Consider the following 16,264-nt stretch of genomic DNA (forward strand, 5'->3'; position numbering starts at 1 on the left):
AGGTTGAACTTATAAACAATAAAAGGCTTACTTGGTCTGGTGTGACCAGTAGCGTAAGTTAGCTAATGTTGACAATGTCTATCTTAAGTTAAAGCTAACATTAGCTGTGCAACTGGCATTACTGAGCCACTTTGCTGCCTTCATGACTCATCTTTACTTGCACTACTGTTACACAATGTTTTAGCATAATTATCCCATAATCGCTACTTGTAACCACATTAGCTGCTGGTCAGCAAATAAGCTCATTTCAATGCCTTTTTCTATCTTAGCAACAGTAGCCTAATTTCTGTTATTAGTTAATTAGATAGATATATATTAGATTATTAATTGCTCTGTTTTCAGTCAACATAGCCAATTATGTTTTAGAGTTGTTGGAAGGCTTAACCTAATTTATTAATTCAAGTTGTTAGACTTTTCTTGTGACACTGGATAATCTTATAGACTGAGGGAGTAAATATTAGAATAAATCTAACTGCTACTATTTCAAATATATCTGCTACCCACTGGGTCCATCTTTAACAAGGTTGCTTGTCCAGTTTGACAACCACTGTGTTAAATAATAAAACATTTACTTTCTATGTTCATCAAATTGCATTATCATATTCATTTTAGTGAGAGCTGAAAAATGACACTTGCTTAAATATAATTTGTTCTGCACGTGTCTGAAGTAATTGGTTACCAGCGAACGTGTTGCATTAAGACGTCTTCTGGCACTGCCGTTGGGGTTTTAATACAATTCAGTTTCTCCAGATCTAGAATGAAATGTAAAGGCAGTCCCATAAAGATAAATGCAGAACATGGTGCTACATGATTTACACCATATGAATGGATAAATATTCCAATTTAAATGCAAAATCTTGAGGTGGTTGGAGGCTGTAGATCAACAGAGACATTTTGGTACATTTTACCTTAGGATTCATAAACAACATCCAATGCAATTACTCCTCTTCAAATGAGGTTTTAAACCTTACTTGTCATGGTGCGTCCTTATAGTAATGTTTTTATTTCCTAAACCTTGTGTTATTCTTGCTCTTGATGTAATTGCTTCTGTCCTCTGGCTCATCAAGCTGACTGATATCTGTGGTAGGACAGTTTCTCAAGATCTCAGCTCTCTGCACTGAGCCTGCACAGCCTTTCCTACTGCTCCTCTTAAATCAAACTTCACTAAAGTCGCTCACCACCATCTAGTTTTATCATGTGCTGCATTTCATTCTGCCTAATAGGTTACTTTCCAATGTATACAGTACGGTTTGTGCACCTCATTTGTCCCTTTTAATTTACTCAAGCGCCTTTTTGAAGATTCTAATCACAATTTGCCAAATAAACACGAGTCCATGTGTGATCATTCAGGATACAGTTTCTAGATGGAACATTAAGTCATTCATAGCCTTGTATACTTGATTATATAACATTATCACTGTATGATCATTAGCTGCTGTGTGCACAACTTCTCCACAACTCAACAAGTCTGTTAGTTCTAAACCAATGAGTGTATGGCTTTCTGGACTGTTTCATGTTGTGTATTTAGCTTCCATGTTTTATTTCCAGTGATGAAAGAAGAGATGCACTAACCTAATGCTCTGTTTTGACAGTATGACAGTGCTGATCATCATTTGGTTTGAGTTTCCATCAAACTACAACATCACTCAGTATGTATACAGTGATTATTGGTTCTATTGGATATGATAACACTGTTGTCACAAAGGTAACTGAGATCTGGGAATGCAGCACTATTGCTAAAAAAAAAAAAAAAAGTCAAATAGGGCAAAAAACATGTCTTCAGACCATCAGACCATCAGGTTATAAACAAGCCAAAAATTTATTCAGATTATTTAAACCACTTTATTTGGAGTAAAACTGAAAATGAGCACATAGTCACTGATTGCACAGGAAAACTATCAAGTACAGTAGGTCAGAGTTGAGCTAGTAAGTCAGTCTGTACACTGTGATGAAGGTTTACAATTTTTTTACCATTGGCCTTTGTTTTTTCCTCTAAATACATATGGCTAACAAGAGGGTTTGCTTTGGCCATTTGGGAGCACATATACAAAAATGATGTATTATCATCTTCTAAAGTTGATATGGCTAAAATGTTAGCAAACATTAGCCTAGTTACTCATCCAGCAGATATTATCATTCATTTGGAGCTGTGTTTTTGGCTACCAAACTAATCTATAGTTGGTTGAAGTTGATGAGAGTGGTGAGGGTGAACTGTAAAGGCTGTAAAAACAAAACATTGAGCTGAAAAAGGTTCAAATTCTCTGTATATCTGAAAGTAACTTCAGAGTTGGTGATTAATGTCTGTGGGTTCGTCACTAGGAGAGGGAACTTTTACATTACACATAGTCATTTAATCCGTCGTTAATATAAAAATGTTGATTTGTGCAGTTTAAAAACCAGTCTGATCCTCTAACCGTTCAGGTTTCTTTCCCCATTGCACTCAATTTAAGTGATGTCACTGCGTTCTCAGATGTCAGCAATTTGGCAAGTAAAATATAATCACAAGTGATTGAACTGAAAGTTGTATGTTTCCTTTAAGTCTACCTTTATTAAAGTTTTCTGTGGAAGGGAAAAAACACTGGACACTAGATTTCTAATAGAGATATTTTACTGTGACATTGAGCCTGTTAAAATGGCTGAATGAAAAACATGTGGCTAGAAACACATTCTGTGGAATTAAAATGTTCAAACCACTCTAATGCTTAGAAGTGTAGCCCTTTACTACTCTATTATCCATTTGTACTGCAGCAATTGTATGAACTGTGATCTATCTGGGAAAACAAGGTTGCTAATCAATGAGTGTAATTCTGTTATATTTACACGTGGCCTCAGTAACATTATCACACTGACCAGGGCAATTTCAGAAGCACTACTTGTCATATCCTCCAACAATATCTGGCTGCATCACAGGCTCTATGTTGATCAAAGCAGGGCAGGAGAGAAAACGATGAAAATGCTGATAGTGATGATGACAATGATGGCTACAGTGATATCCCTAAAGTGTTTTGATGCAAGCTGATAAAAAACTACCTCTTTCCAGCACAATAGAGGGCCATTTGTCATCAAGCAAGGACAGTTGTAATCATCCCTTTTGCTTGCCTGCCCCATCAGTCTTCTCCTTACCATGTATCAGGATCAATCTAGGCTCATTTATTTTAATCGTCTCTTATTTGCTAAACTGGCAAAGTCAAAGGAGGACAATAGAAAATGAGCCAAAGTACGTATTTATTCAACTTCATCTTTATAAAGGAACTTAGCCGTTTCATTCAACAGAACGCCTGAAACGTGTATTTATTAAAAAGAAAAAAACATTTTTTGAACAAGATAATTGATTATAATCAAATTAGAATTCAATGGGGAAATTGATTAGACTCATTTTCAACACTCCAGAGAATCCAATCCAAACTAATTCTGGTACCAAGTTGTTCTAAAAATTGCATCTGAATGAAAAATACCATTCTATTTCATGATATTAATGATTAATCATAGTCAAAAACACAGACCTATACTGTATATGTTCAATATTATTTTCATAAAAAAAACAACCTCAAGACCTTTTTATTCAGTCATTTTTATCTCTCTGTTGCTGTTTACTGTCGTTAAAGGACCAGTTCAACATGGCTAGCTGTTTCCCTCTACTATCAGTTTTTATTTTTTATTAAATTAGGCTAACAGTGTCCTGACTCTAGTTGCATACTTAACACACAGAATGAGACTGATATCCATCTGAACATCTCACTCTCATAAAGAAAGCAATACGTGTTCATTTAAAAACTATTCATTTAAGCATCTTAAACTGTATGAAATGATGCTGTATGAACTTGAACTAAGATTTCTGATCCCAAGAGTGAGCACTCCAAGAGTGTGGGTATATTATGTATTTGATATTAAGGTGTGGGAATATTGCTGCATTCACTACTACTGCAAAAACAGCCTCTGCTTTGCCAAACAAGTGAGAGAGAGAATATGTAGGACTGAATTATTTATGATATAGGATGATTTGGTATTAATCCCAACTCAAACCTTTTATATTTAAGATGATTGTAAGATGATTTGAATTTAATCTGTGACCATGATGCTGAACCAGCCACATACAGTAAGTGGTGCAGGGAAGAAGAAGGAAGAGCATTGCATTGACTTATATGACGATGATGTCATGTCTATATGATTGTACTTTTCTGTGTAGAACAGTAATAGCAAATTAAATTAATGTTATTAATAATATTTTCTTCTTCTACATGTAAGACTCAGCAAGCCAAACAGAAGCTAACAATGTGTCCATTATCTCATAGGAATCAAATTAACAATTGACTATTCAGTAAGTAGTAGCACACCATCCTTTGCCTCAACATGAGCTCCAGTCCTCTTTGTGTTGCTGTCTCGGCTCTGTGATGGATGAAGGAGATTGAAATCCGCTCTCTTCTTGGTTTTCTAAAAGTAACACATACACACACTCTGTTAATTAGCATTTAATTTAATATGACTTGCATGTATAGCTGTAATTCTTCTTTTTGAGTCCTATGACATCATGTACTATTCCCATAATTGTGTCCATGCTTTTTAGTCTAAATTATAACTCTCTTATAAGAGTCTCTGCCTGTCTGGCTCAATATCTATATATTTTTCAGCGTTTTCACATTTTGGGAAGAAGTGCATGTTTGTTTCACATTCACCTGCTCAACACTGACTAAATATTTTGTTGTCTTTGGGTTGCCAGCATGTTGCTAATCTCCACGTTTTTATAAATGACAATAGATGGTCCTCACACTTGTACTTTTGGGATCTCTGACAGATGAGACATGCTCTTACAATTTTACAATCTCTTCGGAGAGCAAGGTGAGGCGCTTTAAATCAACTCAGTTTTTGTGTCTATTTTCAGTGTTCTTACTGGGTTTCTTTGCAGTGTTTTATAATTTGCCTAATTTGACTCATACCGTTCTAGGTTCAGCTCGAAAATTAGTATTATTTAAAGTGATTAAATAATAAACACCATGATTTTGTCTTTACTGATCTGTAATGCTTTTTTTCCATTTCCCTCAAATTTAACCATCCTGTATCTTCTTCCTCAACTGTCCCCATGGCAACAACATCCAGTCGTCAGTACGTCACTGCTGTGGTTTCCATTGTCCACATAACATGCTGCTAAAAGGAGACCTGCCTTCTTTTTTGTAGTAAATACGAACTACAAAGTGAGTGCCACTTTCCACGATGCCATGTTTCTCTGCGAATACGTACGATGTTGTTTAGCTGAATTTGCCAGAGCACCGATTCAAACCTTTTATTTACGTTGCAGACTCGAACTGCTGCTAATTAGCTGCTAGCCGGCTAAGCTAGCTCAGCTATGCTTTGTGACTAGCACTGGCTATTAATGCTAATGCACCTTTGTTTTCCTCGGTGTTTGGGGTTTTTGCTCGGTCTGTTGTTGTCAGTCGAGGCAGAATCTTGTTCCCCAGCGTTTATCCCCTTTTTGTTACTGTGTTGAGCATGCTAAAGACGCCGCATCGTTAAACGATAATGTGACGTGAATGACTGCTGCTAATGCTAGCCAGAATCAAGTTAGCTTACGTTAACTGTGTGGGTAGACCTGAATGTGTGACAGAGTCGCAGTAAATATGTCAGTAAGGTTGTTTTTTTTGACGGAATGATTGTGCACACTTAAGCTTACTAAGTTAAAATGCAACTTGACTTTTGGCGGACAGAGCAAGATTTTTTTACCGTGTGAAAGCTGTACCGATGTAGCTGTTATCAAATTTCAGTTTCAACATTATTGGGCTAAATCTGCCTAATAAAACTTACCTGTCGGGTCTGCTGATGGGTATATAAAATGTAAACATCATCCGTGGGGCATTTTCTACAAGAAGCAACATAATTTTACAGAGTAAAACTCAAAACTCCCCTTAATATGGAACAAGGACTGATGGAAAGATACCTCAGTTAATCTGCTTCTTTATATGTTTTGCTATGTTTGCTATACAGTTTATATATATCATATTATTCTATAATGCCAGCACAGAACTAACATCAAATTAGTGCTGCTCACGATGTTGTTTACTATTAAGATTACAGCGCGGTTCTGCCTGCAGATAAAGTGAGTTTACTGGAACGGCGCAACATCAAAAAGTGACTAATACTATGCCACTCTTTTTAATCACATATGTCACTTCTGGAACTGTTGACGTCGTGAGCCCCTGTTATGTTACTGGCATATGCCAATTATGAACACCCATGCTCCACTGGTAGATACCACTTCCTGCCAGCATACACTGATTCTTACTAACAAATACACCACTAGTGATTATGATATGCTGCTGCTGTGTGCCACTTACAATCATGTCACACATGTTCCTCCAACAGATACCAGTGTTCACTGTCTGATGGTGTGCCACTCTTGTTGTCGTGTTATATGCAATTGTTTGTGGTGTTTCACTGTAACTAGTGATCTGCGGCTTCTTTGACTTGGCACACTGCACTAAAACCACTGACAGGTGCCAGTTTTCACCAGCAGATGCCACGTAAAACCGGTACTGTAGATTATGCCATAAGGTTATAGTGGAAGATAATCAGTCCTTGTAGCAAGCTGTCACTATACATTTGTCATCACTAAGTTAGCAGGGCTAGCTCTAGCTGTGTGTGAGCTCTGTATGCCTTCCAGAGAGCATAGCCTTGGACATGGTTTGAGTATGTGTTTATGGTCATTATGTCAATATGCTAGTTAAAAAAAAAACAACAATAAAGAAGTAACAAACTGTTACAACATCAGCCTGTATGTCAGTAAAAATGTGTTGTGTGAGACAGTTTTTACGTGCCATATGCCAGCTGAACAGCATCAGCAAACCACTAATCAAAGTGTATGGCACTTAGAATTGGCATATGACACTAAAACAAGAGTGGTGGGTGTTTTTTCAAGCAAAAAATACCTAACATCAGGTGGTTCCAGGTTCTTAAATTTCAGAATTTGCTGGTTTTCTTGGTCGTACATGAATGTAAATTGAATAATTGTGTTTTTTCTTCAGTGATGTATTTGAGAATGACAGAGATCTGAAGGAACAGGAAGGAGATGATGACTAAACTGATGTTGTTTTGATCATTTTGACAATCTGTGTTTTGTATCTCATTATGAATTGGTGGTACCGAGGTCATTTATTTATGGAGATCTCCATAAATACCGCTGCTTATCTTTATGCAACAATTTAATCACAGCTTTTGCATGTTACAGAGTAACAAGTCGTCTCTAATTAACTGTGTGTTGATACTTTTGCCCATCGCTGCACTTGCAGGAGCCAAATTTGTTAATCCTGCTACACGGAGATCACAACTTTCTCAAGTGTTGTTTCCTTGTTGTTTACAACTTGTTTTCTGCAACTCTCCATTGTTAGTGGACCGTGGTTTGAAACGCCGGCAGGTGAAGCCACTTGCTGCCTCTCTCTTAGATGCCTTGGATTATGACAGCTCAGATGACAGTGACTTTGAAGTGGGAGATGCCTCAGGTAAGCATAGATCTAAACTTATATATAGTTTTATATCTTAATTGCACAGGTGTTCCTAATAAAGTGCCCAGTGAGTGTACAGTATATTGGCTACTGACCTTGATTAAAGATGTTTTTTCCCTGTTACATCAGGTCCACATAGTTTTATCTAACTATCAAGCATTAGCGATTGTGTGTCCCTTCACAGTATTGAACATTTTGGAGGACTCATCATGCTGTTAAAGGAAAATGTGTTTCCTATAAATGTGGCCGTGCTGCTACAGGTGGCTAGTTTCTGTGTTTACTTCCATTCAGACTCTTGACTCATGGTTTTGTGTTCTGACAGGATCAGACGGCACAGGCAACGGCAGTGATGAGGAAGGATCTAAAGCAAGCGCCGCAGGTTCAGAAAGCGACTCGGACAACGCCGGTTCCGCAGACGACGGCATAGACGAGGAAGAGGCCAAAGACCTGGCTGCTGAGGACAACTTAACGGAAGATGAAGAGAAGAACAAACAGCAGCCTTCCTCAGACAGCTCCACCAAAGACACCCCAGCCGTCACCCCACCCAAAGGCCGACGTAAGAGCAAGAAGACTCCGGAGCCCGAGCCCGCCGCCGCCGCAGCCGCGGCTGCTGCCGGCAGCGGCTCCGCCTCGGCATCTGTATCCGGCAGCGTGAACACCGAGGAGTCACAGGCTGAGCCCAAGAAATGGAATTTCCGCAGGAACCGTCCCCTGCTGGACTTCACCACCATGGAGGAGCTGAACGAGATGGACGACTACGACAGCGAGGACGATAACGACTGGAGACCCACAGCAGGGAAGAAGAAAGGCAAGGCAGCCACGCAAAAAGGAAGCATAGAGGAAGGGGACGGAGGCAGCGCGAGTGACGACGACGACGACGATGATAATGACGACGACGATGATGACGACGACGACGATGATGACGACGACGACGATGACAAGGAAGATGGTGATGACAACAACAACAACAACAACAACAGCAGCAGTGATACTGACAAGGAAATGAAGAAGCCCAAGAAGAAAGCTAAGAGCAGCAGTGCATTTGATGAAGAGCTGACTAATGACAGCATGTCCCAGGGAAAGGGCAACGAGGTGAGTTGTCTCTCATCTCACAAGGTCAGATTCAAAGTCCTGTGGAAATTGAACTGCATGTTTCTTTGTTGCTGCAGCTAACAGGTATAAAACAAGTATCAATAAGGGAGAAATGAGCATTCCGTATCTTTTGGTTCCCCATCTGTGCATTAACCAGCCAGAACACCATTGATTGTCTCCATAAATTGTATGCAAATAGCAAATCAAATTAGCAATCAAATCATTTATTTTAAACTGATTTGCATGAAGCGGTAACTTCACAGCTCTATCACTGGCTGCTCTATCATGGAAGCATTGGGCCTCATTCATATGTGTGCAGAAATGTTCTTTGTGCACAAAATAAGTGAGATTCATGACATGTGCGCACAGGCCAATTTTGTTCTCACCACCGTGAGTATGTTAGTGAATCAGAATCATTCTAAATTGACAGGCGTGTGCCCGCTATCGATAATTAGCGTACTACTACACACTCATTTCTCTATATAAGGAAAGCTCTGTTGGAGTGGTGCAGCAGTGGAGAGAGCTGTCACTCATTGCAAAGAGGGGCTGTGATGGTAAAAATGTAGAAAAACTTTACTGCAAGTGAAATGCAAACACTAGTTTCAGAAGTAGAAGCTAGAAAAGGCAGATTTGGCTGGTGAACATGTCATTAGCACAACTGTTTGGAGCCTGATTGTGAATCCTGTATACAGCCTACATACCTGTTGCACCACCACCACACAGTACATCCATAACAAAATAAAAACTGTGGTTCCAATATACTGTTTACATTAAATAAGTATTGACTATATCATTTTTTTAAGAGGTTTATGATATTATATTATTTACGTGCGTTTCCATGGATCCCACCGTGTCCGTCTGTGTCACGTTCCCTTTCTGACGCAGTTTTGTTTCGTCCTTCACATGATGTCATACCCCACCGGGAGTGTTTCAGAAGCAAAGCGCTACTACAGTACTACTGCTACTACAGTAATTACAGCAGCCAAGTCAAAGCTGAAAGAGTGGTTTAAGGACACTGAGCACGGTGGGATCTGAATTTGTTCACATAGTAAAAACAAATTCAGGTAAGAACATGTTGTTGAATCCCAGACGTGTGCTTAAAACATTCGTACACAAGGTTTAAGCGCAGATTTACGTGTGCGCATTGTTTGTGAATGAGGTCCATTGACTCCCAGCCAGACAGCAGGCTGAGACACAACACAGACTTTGAACCGCAGCCCACACTAGATGTTAAGTTGTTCAGAGACTGGGAAACAAACAAAACCAGCACAGCAAACAAACAACTTCTTGAAGTTGTATAATAATGTTTTTAGAAAGTTTTTGAAGTTCACAGGAACTTTTGCTCGAAATGTTTTCCACAATTTAGTTTGATCATGTCAGCGGTTGCTTTTGGATATTTGGCCTGCACGTTGGCTACTTAGTGTAGCACTCCATAATACCAAACAACAATGTGAGACACAAAGTCATCATATAATCCAGCGAGAGGTTTAGATGGTATCAGAGTGATTCCAGGAGAATGCTTCTCCCTCTGTTGTAATCGACTTAGCATAGTGTCCATCAACATTGTATATGGGATTTGCCAACTGCCAGTTAGTGGATCTGTGCTCAGAACAGAGGGAGGAGGCATTGATAAGTGGCTTTACAGTTGCTCTGTTTCCTCATTCCCCCAGGATGCCTTGCTGGACCGGTCCCAGACCTGGAGCACTCAGCACATCCTCATCTGCTGTGTTTGTCTGGGAGACAACAGTGAGGATGCAGATGAGATCATCCAGTGTGACAACTGTGGGGTGACCGTGCACGAAGGTAAGCTGCACAGTTAGTCCACTACAGCACTGGTGATATATGCAGGGCCAAAAAAAAGCATCAAGCCTACAATAGTGATAGTAGTAAGACTGGTTTGGTCTGATTAACAATCCAAAACCTTAAAGTGTCCTTCCACTCAAAAATGTGTTTTCTTCTTCTTCCTACAGTTGGATGTTTTGAGCTTCACTGTGTAGAATGATGTATGTACAGAGTATGTTTTCACATTCATCTGCTGGAAGTGAAACGTTTCTCTGAACTTATTTAATTTTTTAGGGGCGGGCCTACAAGTGTGATTTGTGACATCACAACTGGTTTGGAGCCGATCGTGGTCCAGTCTGGTTAACCTAAACAAGTGTGATGTGGAAACTTGAAGCCTCCAGTGCACAAACACTGAGAACGAGTGTATGTGCACTCCTTTTCTTTTTCTAAGAGTGAAGTAGGAGACATCTTGTGTCCAGCAGTTAAACTATTAAAATGAAATATATTTGCATATTCGTAGATTCTCACATTTTTAATGAGGGAGAAGGAGTAGATGCCATTTGAATGATTTTAAAGCAGTAATTATGCCCTTTTTTTTGTGGAAAAACCATATTAGACACACATTATTGTTTCAAACAGAGTATTTTTATATGTCTTAATACATGTCTGGAGGGGATCTTTGAGATATTCAATTCATTGTCATGAATGACAAAGAAAAACAACAAACTGCCACATTTGAGAAGCTGAAACCACAAAATGTTGAACAATTTTGCTTGAAAAATGAAAACGAACGATTAATTGATCATCAGAATAGTTGCTGATTAGTTCTCTGTGGAACAACAATTGTTGCAGCTTCAGCCTGAAGTGCTTGTCATCTGTGTCGCATCCTGAGACAACATTAAAGAACCCAACACCTTCTTAAAGAGTAACTTAAAAAATCCTCTCCAGATATGTTGTAAGATGTATATTACTCTACTTTGTATAATAATTTGTGTCTAATGTGATTTTTCCACAAAAAGAGTTAAATTATCTTGTTAAAATCCTTAAAATTACATTTCCTCCTTCTACCTCATTAAAAATGCCAGAATCTATAAATATGCAAATATATTTCATTTCAGTAGTTTAACTCCTACTTCACTGTAAGTCACTGGAGGCTTCAAGTTTCCACATCACACTTTTGTAAGTTGAATACTGGACCAGGATTGGCTTCATACTATTTGTGATGTCACAAATCACGCTCATAGGCCCCGCCCCTTAACATTGGATTTTGAGTGAGCACAGAAACGTTCCACTTTCAGCACATGAATGTGAAAACAAACTCTGCACATATACATCATTCTACACAGTGAAGCTCCAACATTCAAACATTCAAACACTATCTGGTCCCATCTTCTTACTTTATAGTTGGACATTGATTTTCCATTTTCCAGATAAAATCCAGTAATAAAGGGTTCAGAATGTGTTTTTTAAATTTGTGAAGGAGGCTTGTTTAAGCTAATACAAGGTGTTAACATTCAAAAGACTCATCAAACCTCATCAGTTTTGACTTGCTGACATCTTCAGTATATTTAACATTTTTTTATCATGTAAAGTGTATTTGAGAACATTTACAGCACTTTTTAAAATGGATTTGGTATTATTGTTATTGAAGGGCAGGAAACTGATTCAGACTGTCTCATGAATCTGGCTGCAACACAGTTACTCTTTTGACCAACCAATGGGCTGCTGACATGCATTTCCTCTTCTCAAAGTCAAACCTTTCAGACGTTACCCTCAGGTACTTTCTATATTCCTTGCTAACACTGATGATAGTGTTGTTGTTTAGACAAATAGCTATTTAGGACTCTCTTCTTGGAAGCTGTGTACACATGTGAAAACCACAGCCTGTGTGCACTGTCAGAAAGGTCACAGAACATCCTACATGCTTCTTATGCATGTTGTGTAGACACTGTGTTATTTGAATGACAACAGGGAGTGATTTCCCTCTCAGGCTCATACCGTAGCATCCTGTAGAATCTTGTGTTGTTTTCTTATTACATCAAGAATTGTGCAACAGGGGTTGAGGAGGGAATAAACTTCCTGTTTCAGCTCTATCAGCTGAGTGTGTCTTGACCTGCTGGATACCAAATCAATCATTGTGTAAGTCATCTCTTTTAAAGTAGACCTCTCTCAGACATCTATAGTTAAGGCTGACCATGCAAGCTGGATCAATGTGACACCACTAATAAAAAGCTATAACACATTCCATAGTGCCCTAGATGAAGTCAGTGCTAAAAGCTGACTGGAGATTTGAAAATATGAAATGTGTTGTTATAAATAAGTCATTTATTCAACACATGTTTAAAAAAATCAGTAACTATAGCAGTGTCTTACAAATAATCTGACAAAGCAGAGTCTTGGAAGGCTGTGTTTGCAACAACAGCAAAAGAAATTAAATTAAAATAAATAATATGAGTATATATAAGTTTGATACAGACTAATAAATGAAATGGTTTAAATCCAGACAGAAACTTCACCAGTGAGACTAAACAGCTTGTTCTTCCCTCTTGGGCAGTTTAACTGAGCAGGGTGCGTACCTTTGTCCCACTCAGCAAGTAACAGCCCAGAAGCCCCGCCCCACTGTGATGTGACAGTGTTTATATCAAACAGCCCCCACTGCATTCAGACACGAAGCTGAGCAGCTCACTGTTTGCTTGTTTAATCAAAGTTTATTAATATTAAACATGTTGCATGTTCAAATTGCACCAAATTCAACACTGCTCATCCTTGGGTCCCCAGCAATACGCCCGCCGACTGTGAAGTCGATCAGATGACGGACGGACAGACAGCGATGCCTTGCTTTATAGTTAGATGTCAGTAGTCACAGCACAATGGCCTCACAAGACTTTACACCCAGGAACTAACTTGGGACATTCGGAGTGTATTTCCGAATGAATGAATACTTGGTGTTATTTTTGGCGGGGGGTTCTGGAGGCCCGCCAGGCCTGTACTATTATAGGGAAACACTGATCATACTGTATCATAACACAGCCAACCAGTCACTACACGTCTTCATGGAGTCAGTAATCAATGCTCTAAGCCTGTTATACAGCAGGCTACAGCAGGCTATTCATATTCAATTGACTTTTGCATTTCATTAAGTGCAGTAATACAACACAATTTGAACCAATATGTAAGGGATAATCAACAAGTGGGTGTGTGTTAAACAGTAACGCACACTTGTGTTTTTGATAAAGCTGGGAAATGTTGACATGGGTGATTTTAGGAGATTCTCCTCTATTCAGCCCCTGCTGCACTCAGAAGTGAATCTCCCACTCCCCAAATGTCTCTGCTCACTTTCTACTGCACATATCTAGTTCATCAAGAAAGATACTGGAAATGATAACTTTGCAATAAAGATCTAATCAGCTGTGTTTGCCGAGGGAGGGAGACAGATTTGTAATGCTTCCTCCAGGCTTCGTTATGCTCATTACCATCTTAAACCCTTACTTGGGGCAGAATGGGAGTCTGCATATGATGTTAGCAGTTGGCTAACAGGCTAATATAGACTAATATAATGCTGTGCTAATGCTATACTATGATAATGGAGATGAAATGGACATTATCCATGTGCTTATCCAGACATGAGCGTTAGCCATGTTCTAATCTACGCATATGTTATCGCTACCACGCCACTGCGTATATTGGGCGCACCTCTGTTCCGTTGCCGTGACGTCTATCGTCACTGTGCCATTGCCTGTTTTCTCCATCAACACAATCAAAATTAAAGGATTTTTCACCGGGCACTGGTGGATGTAGACAAGTTAGTTCCTCTCTCAGTAAGCTAAGTAATCCAGTTCTGTCAGCTTTCAGATTGTGTTTTTTTACGCTCCGAGCCTATTTCTGTCATGTTTAGGGAAGCATAATCCTCACTGGGCATGTCAACCGTTAACCGTTAATCGGTTAACCGCCGAGAATATTTTTGACCGGTTATGCATGTTGGTCTACAGGTTAATTTGCATACACACTCCACTAACAGCTAGACAACTACGTGTTCACATCATCACATATTCTTTTTGAATGGATAAAGTACCGACTTCTACTCGGAGTGTTGCATTATGGGTTGTTTGTAGCATTAACGTTGCTAGGCTACCTAAACTATCTGTTTATAGTGAGTGTGTTAGAGTCGGTCAGCACTTAAAGTGTTTGGTTAGTCCAGTTTAACCTGCAGGAGTTTCTGAAGGCTTGTGTAACATGTTCTTCTGCAACGGAGGAAATAAATTCATGACGAGCGAAAACGAGTCCAAAGAGTCTTCTGACGTCTCTACTGCAGAAACGGAATATGTCAAGCTGCAAAATACCACTGTCACAAATGACAAGGAGCTCAAAACGACAAACAGGCAGTCTTATAAATATATTGGCAAAATCCCTGGAAAAAATAATCAGTACACGGATAATGAAACAAATTATTAGTAGCAGCCGTGACAACGAAGCTTGATGTGAACATAGCATGTACTTTCATGGTTGTTGCCATGAAGACAGTCTGCTCAACAAACACATAATTGGCTCAACAATATTCTTGTTTTTTCAGATGGTCAGTGTCAGATTAGGTGAACATAGTTATAGATTCTTGCGCCGTCTTTCACAACTGTAATCACATATATTGAGACACACACACACACTCACAATTTGCCTTTACTAGAGAGACAGTACCTCTCACTGTGATTGGTTGAAGTGTTTCAGGGCTTAGCCTTGGAGCAACAAACACCTTTGAGGTTCTGGCAGGACTTGTTCGATAATCTCTGACAGTCTAACTCACACTCACTCTTATGACATGCACGCACACATATGCCCACACACACACACGTGAAGGGTGAGAACAGTCCTAATCACCAAATTCTCCAAAGGCAGACACAAGATATTAGGAGCAGGTCTTTAATTTATCATGTTCGTTTGGTTGGTTGATATTTTCTTCCTCTGAGACAGGTTTAATCTCCATGAAAAGACACAAAGGGAGACTAAGTGGCTTGCAGTAGAGGCTTGAGAGAGAGAGAGGAGGCAGTGGCAGCACTTGCGGCCAGTTCTTATCTTCCTCTCCAAGGACATAGATGGTGTTCCTTTTTTCTGGGGCAGTAAAATATGGAACTTAATTCTATCAATAAGTTTGCCGTTCCTGGGTACTTGTGCTCAAACTGGATAGATCTATTGTGCTATTGGAGTTTTAATTCAAACCTCAGCTATTTTTTGTCATGATATATTATCTCATCCTTGAGATATACAGCACTGCAAATAATGTTCCAGGATAATAAAAATGGATCATTACATGTCGGTTCCACTCTCTGTTGACTCTGGGAGCTGTGTTGTAAGCACCTTGTGGAGCCACCCGAGGCAAACTGGTCCCAGGCGTTGGGGTCAGACTAGGGATGAGGTTTAATTGTGTTTTATTGATTCTGAATCTATTATTGAATCTTCTTATCAAATTTGATTAGAAGTAACTGAAAGCTAAAATAACTACAACAACTCATACAGTACTGTGCAAAAGTTTTAGGCCCTGAAAGTAAAGTGAAGATGCTTTCAAAAATAATGCCATGAATAGTATTTATTAATTAACTCCATGATTCCATGTGTAGTAAACTGAAGAAACCTAAATGAAATCAATATTTAGTGTGGGCAGCTTTGCCTTTAAAACAGCAGCAGTTCTCCTCAGTGTTTCAGGTACTCGGCAGGTCGGTTGCTCCTGCATCTTGGAGAAGGATTTCCACGTCTCAGCTGCTCCTCTCTCTTCATGTTAATCCCAGACTGACTCCATGATGTTGAGATCAGAGACCATCTGTTGCAGGACTCATTGTTCTTCTTGTTGATAAAGATAGTTCTCTATGACTGGCTGTATGTTCAGGGTCATTGTCATGCTGCAGAACACA

The 16,264-nt window shown here is 39.3% G+C and overlaps 1 protein-coding gene and 1 long non-coding RNA gene across 7 annotated transcripts in view; one reads left to right on the forward strand and one right to left on the reverse strand.

The window, feature by feature from the left end:
• Positions 1-3,208: 3,208 nt before the first annotated feature.
• On the reverse strand, positions 3,209-7,367 carry LOC122969478. Its single transcript, XR_006399029.1, has 2 exons — positions 5,797-7,367; positions 3,209-4,431 (listed from the first exon to the last, which is right to left on the reverse strand). It is a non-coding gene; the product is annotated as an uncharacterized LOC122969478 (long non-coding RNA).
• phf14 (PHD finger protein 14) overlaps positions 5,058-16,264 on the forward strand; it is a 95,918-nt gene continuing 84,711 nt past the window's right edge. For 3 of the 6 annotated variants that reach the window (XM_044335171.1, XM_044335166.1, XM_044335167.1), the window contains exons 1-4: positions 5,058-5,189; positions 7,377-7,487; positions 7,813-8,582; positions 10,253-10,385. In XM_044335171.1, the coding sequence (XP_044191106.1) occupies position 5,189; positions 7,377-7,487; positions 7,813-8,582; positions 10,253-10,385 (1,015 nt within the window). In that variant the 5' untranslated portion in view covers positions 5,058-5,188. The remainder of the gene's footprint in view (positions 5,190-7,376; positions 7,488-7,812; positions 8,583-10,252; positions 10,386-16,264) is intronic. The other 3 variants (XM_044335169.1, XM_044335172.1, XM_044335170.1) reach the window with 2 other exon arrangements.

The sequence above is a fragment of the Thunnus albacares genome, chromosome 19 (assembly GCF_914725855.1).
Source record: "Thunnus albacares chromosome 19, fThuAlb1.1, whole genome shotgun sequence".
Lineage (NCBI taxonomy): Eukaryota > Metazoa > Chordata > Actinopteri > Scombriformes > Scombridae > Thunnus > Thunnus albacares.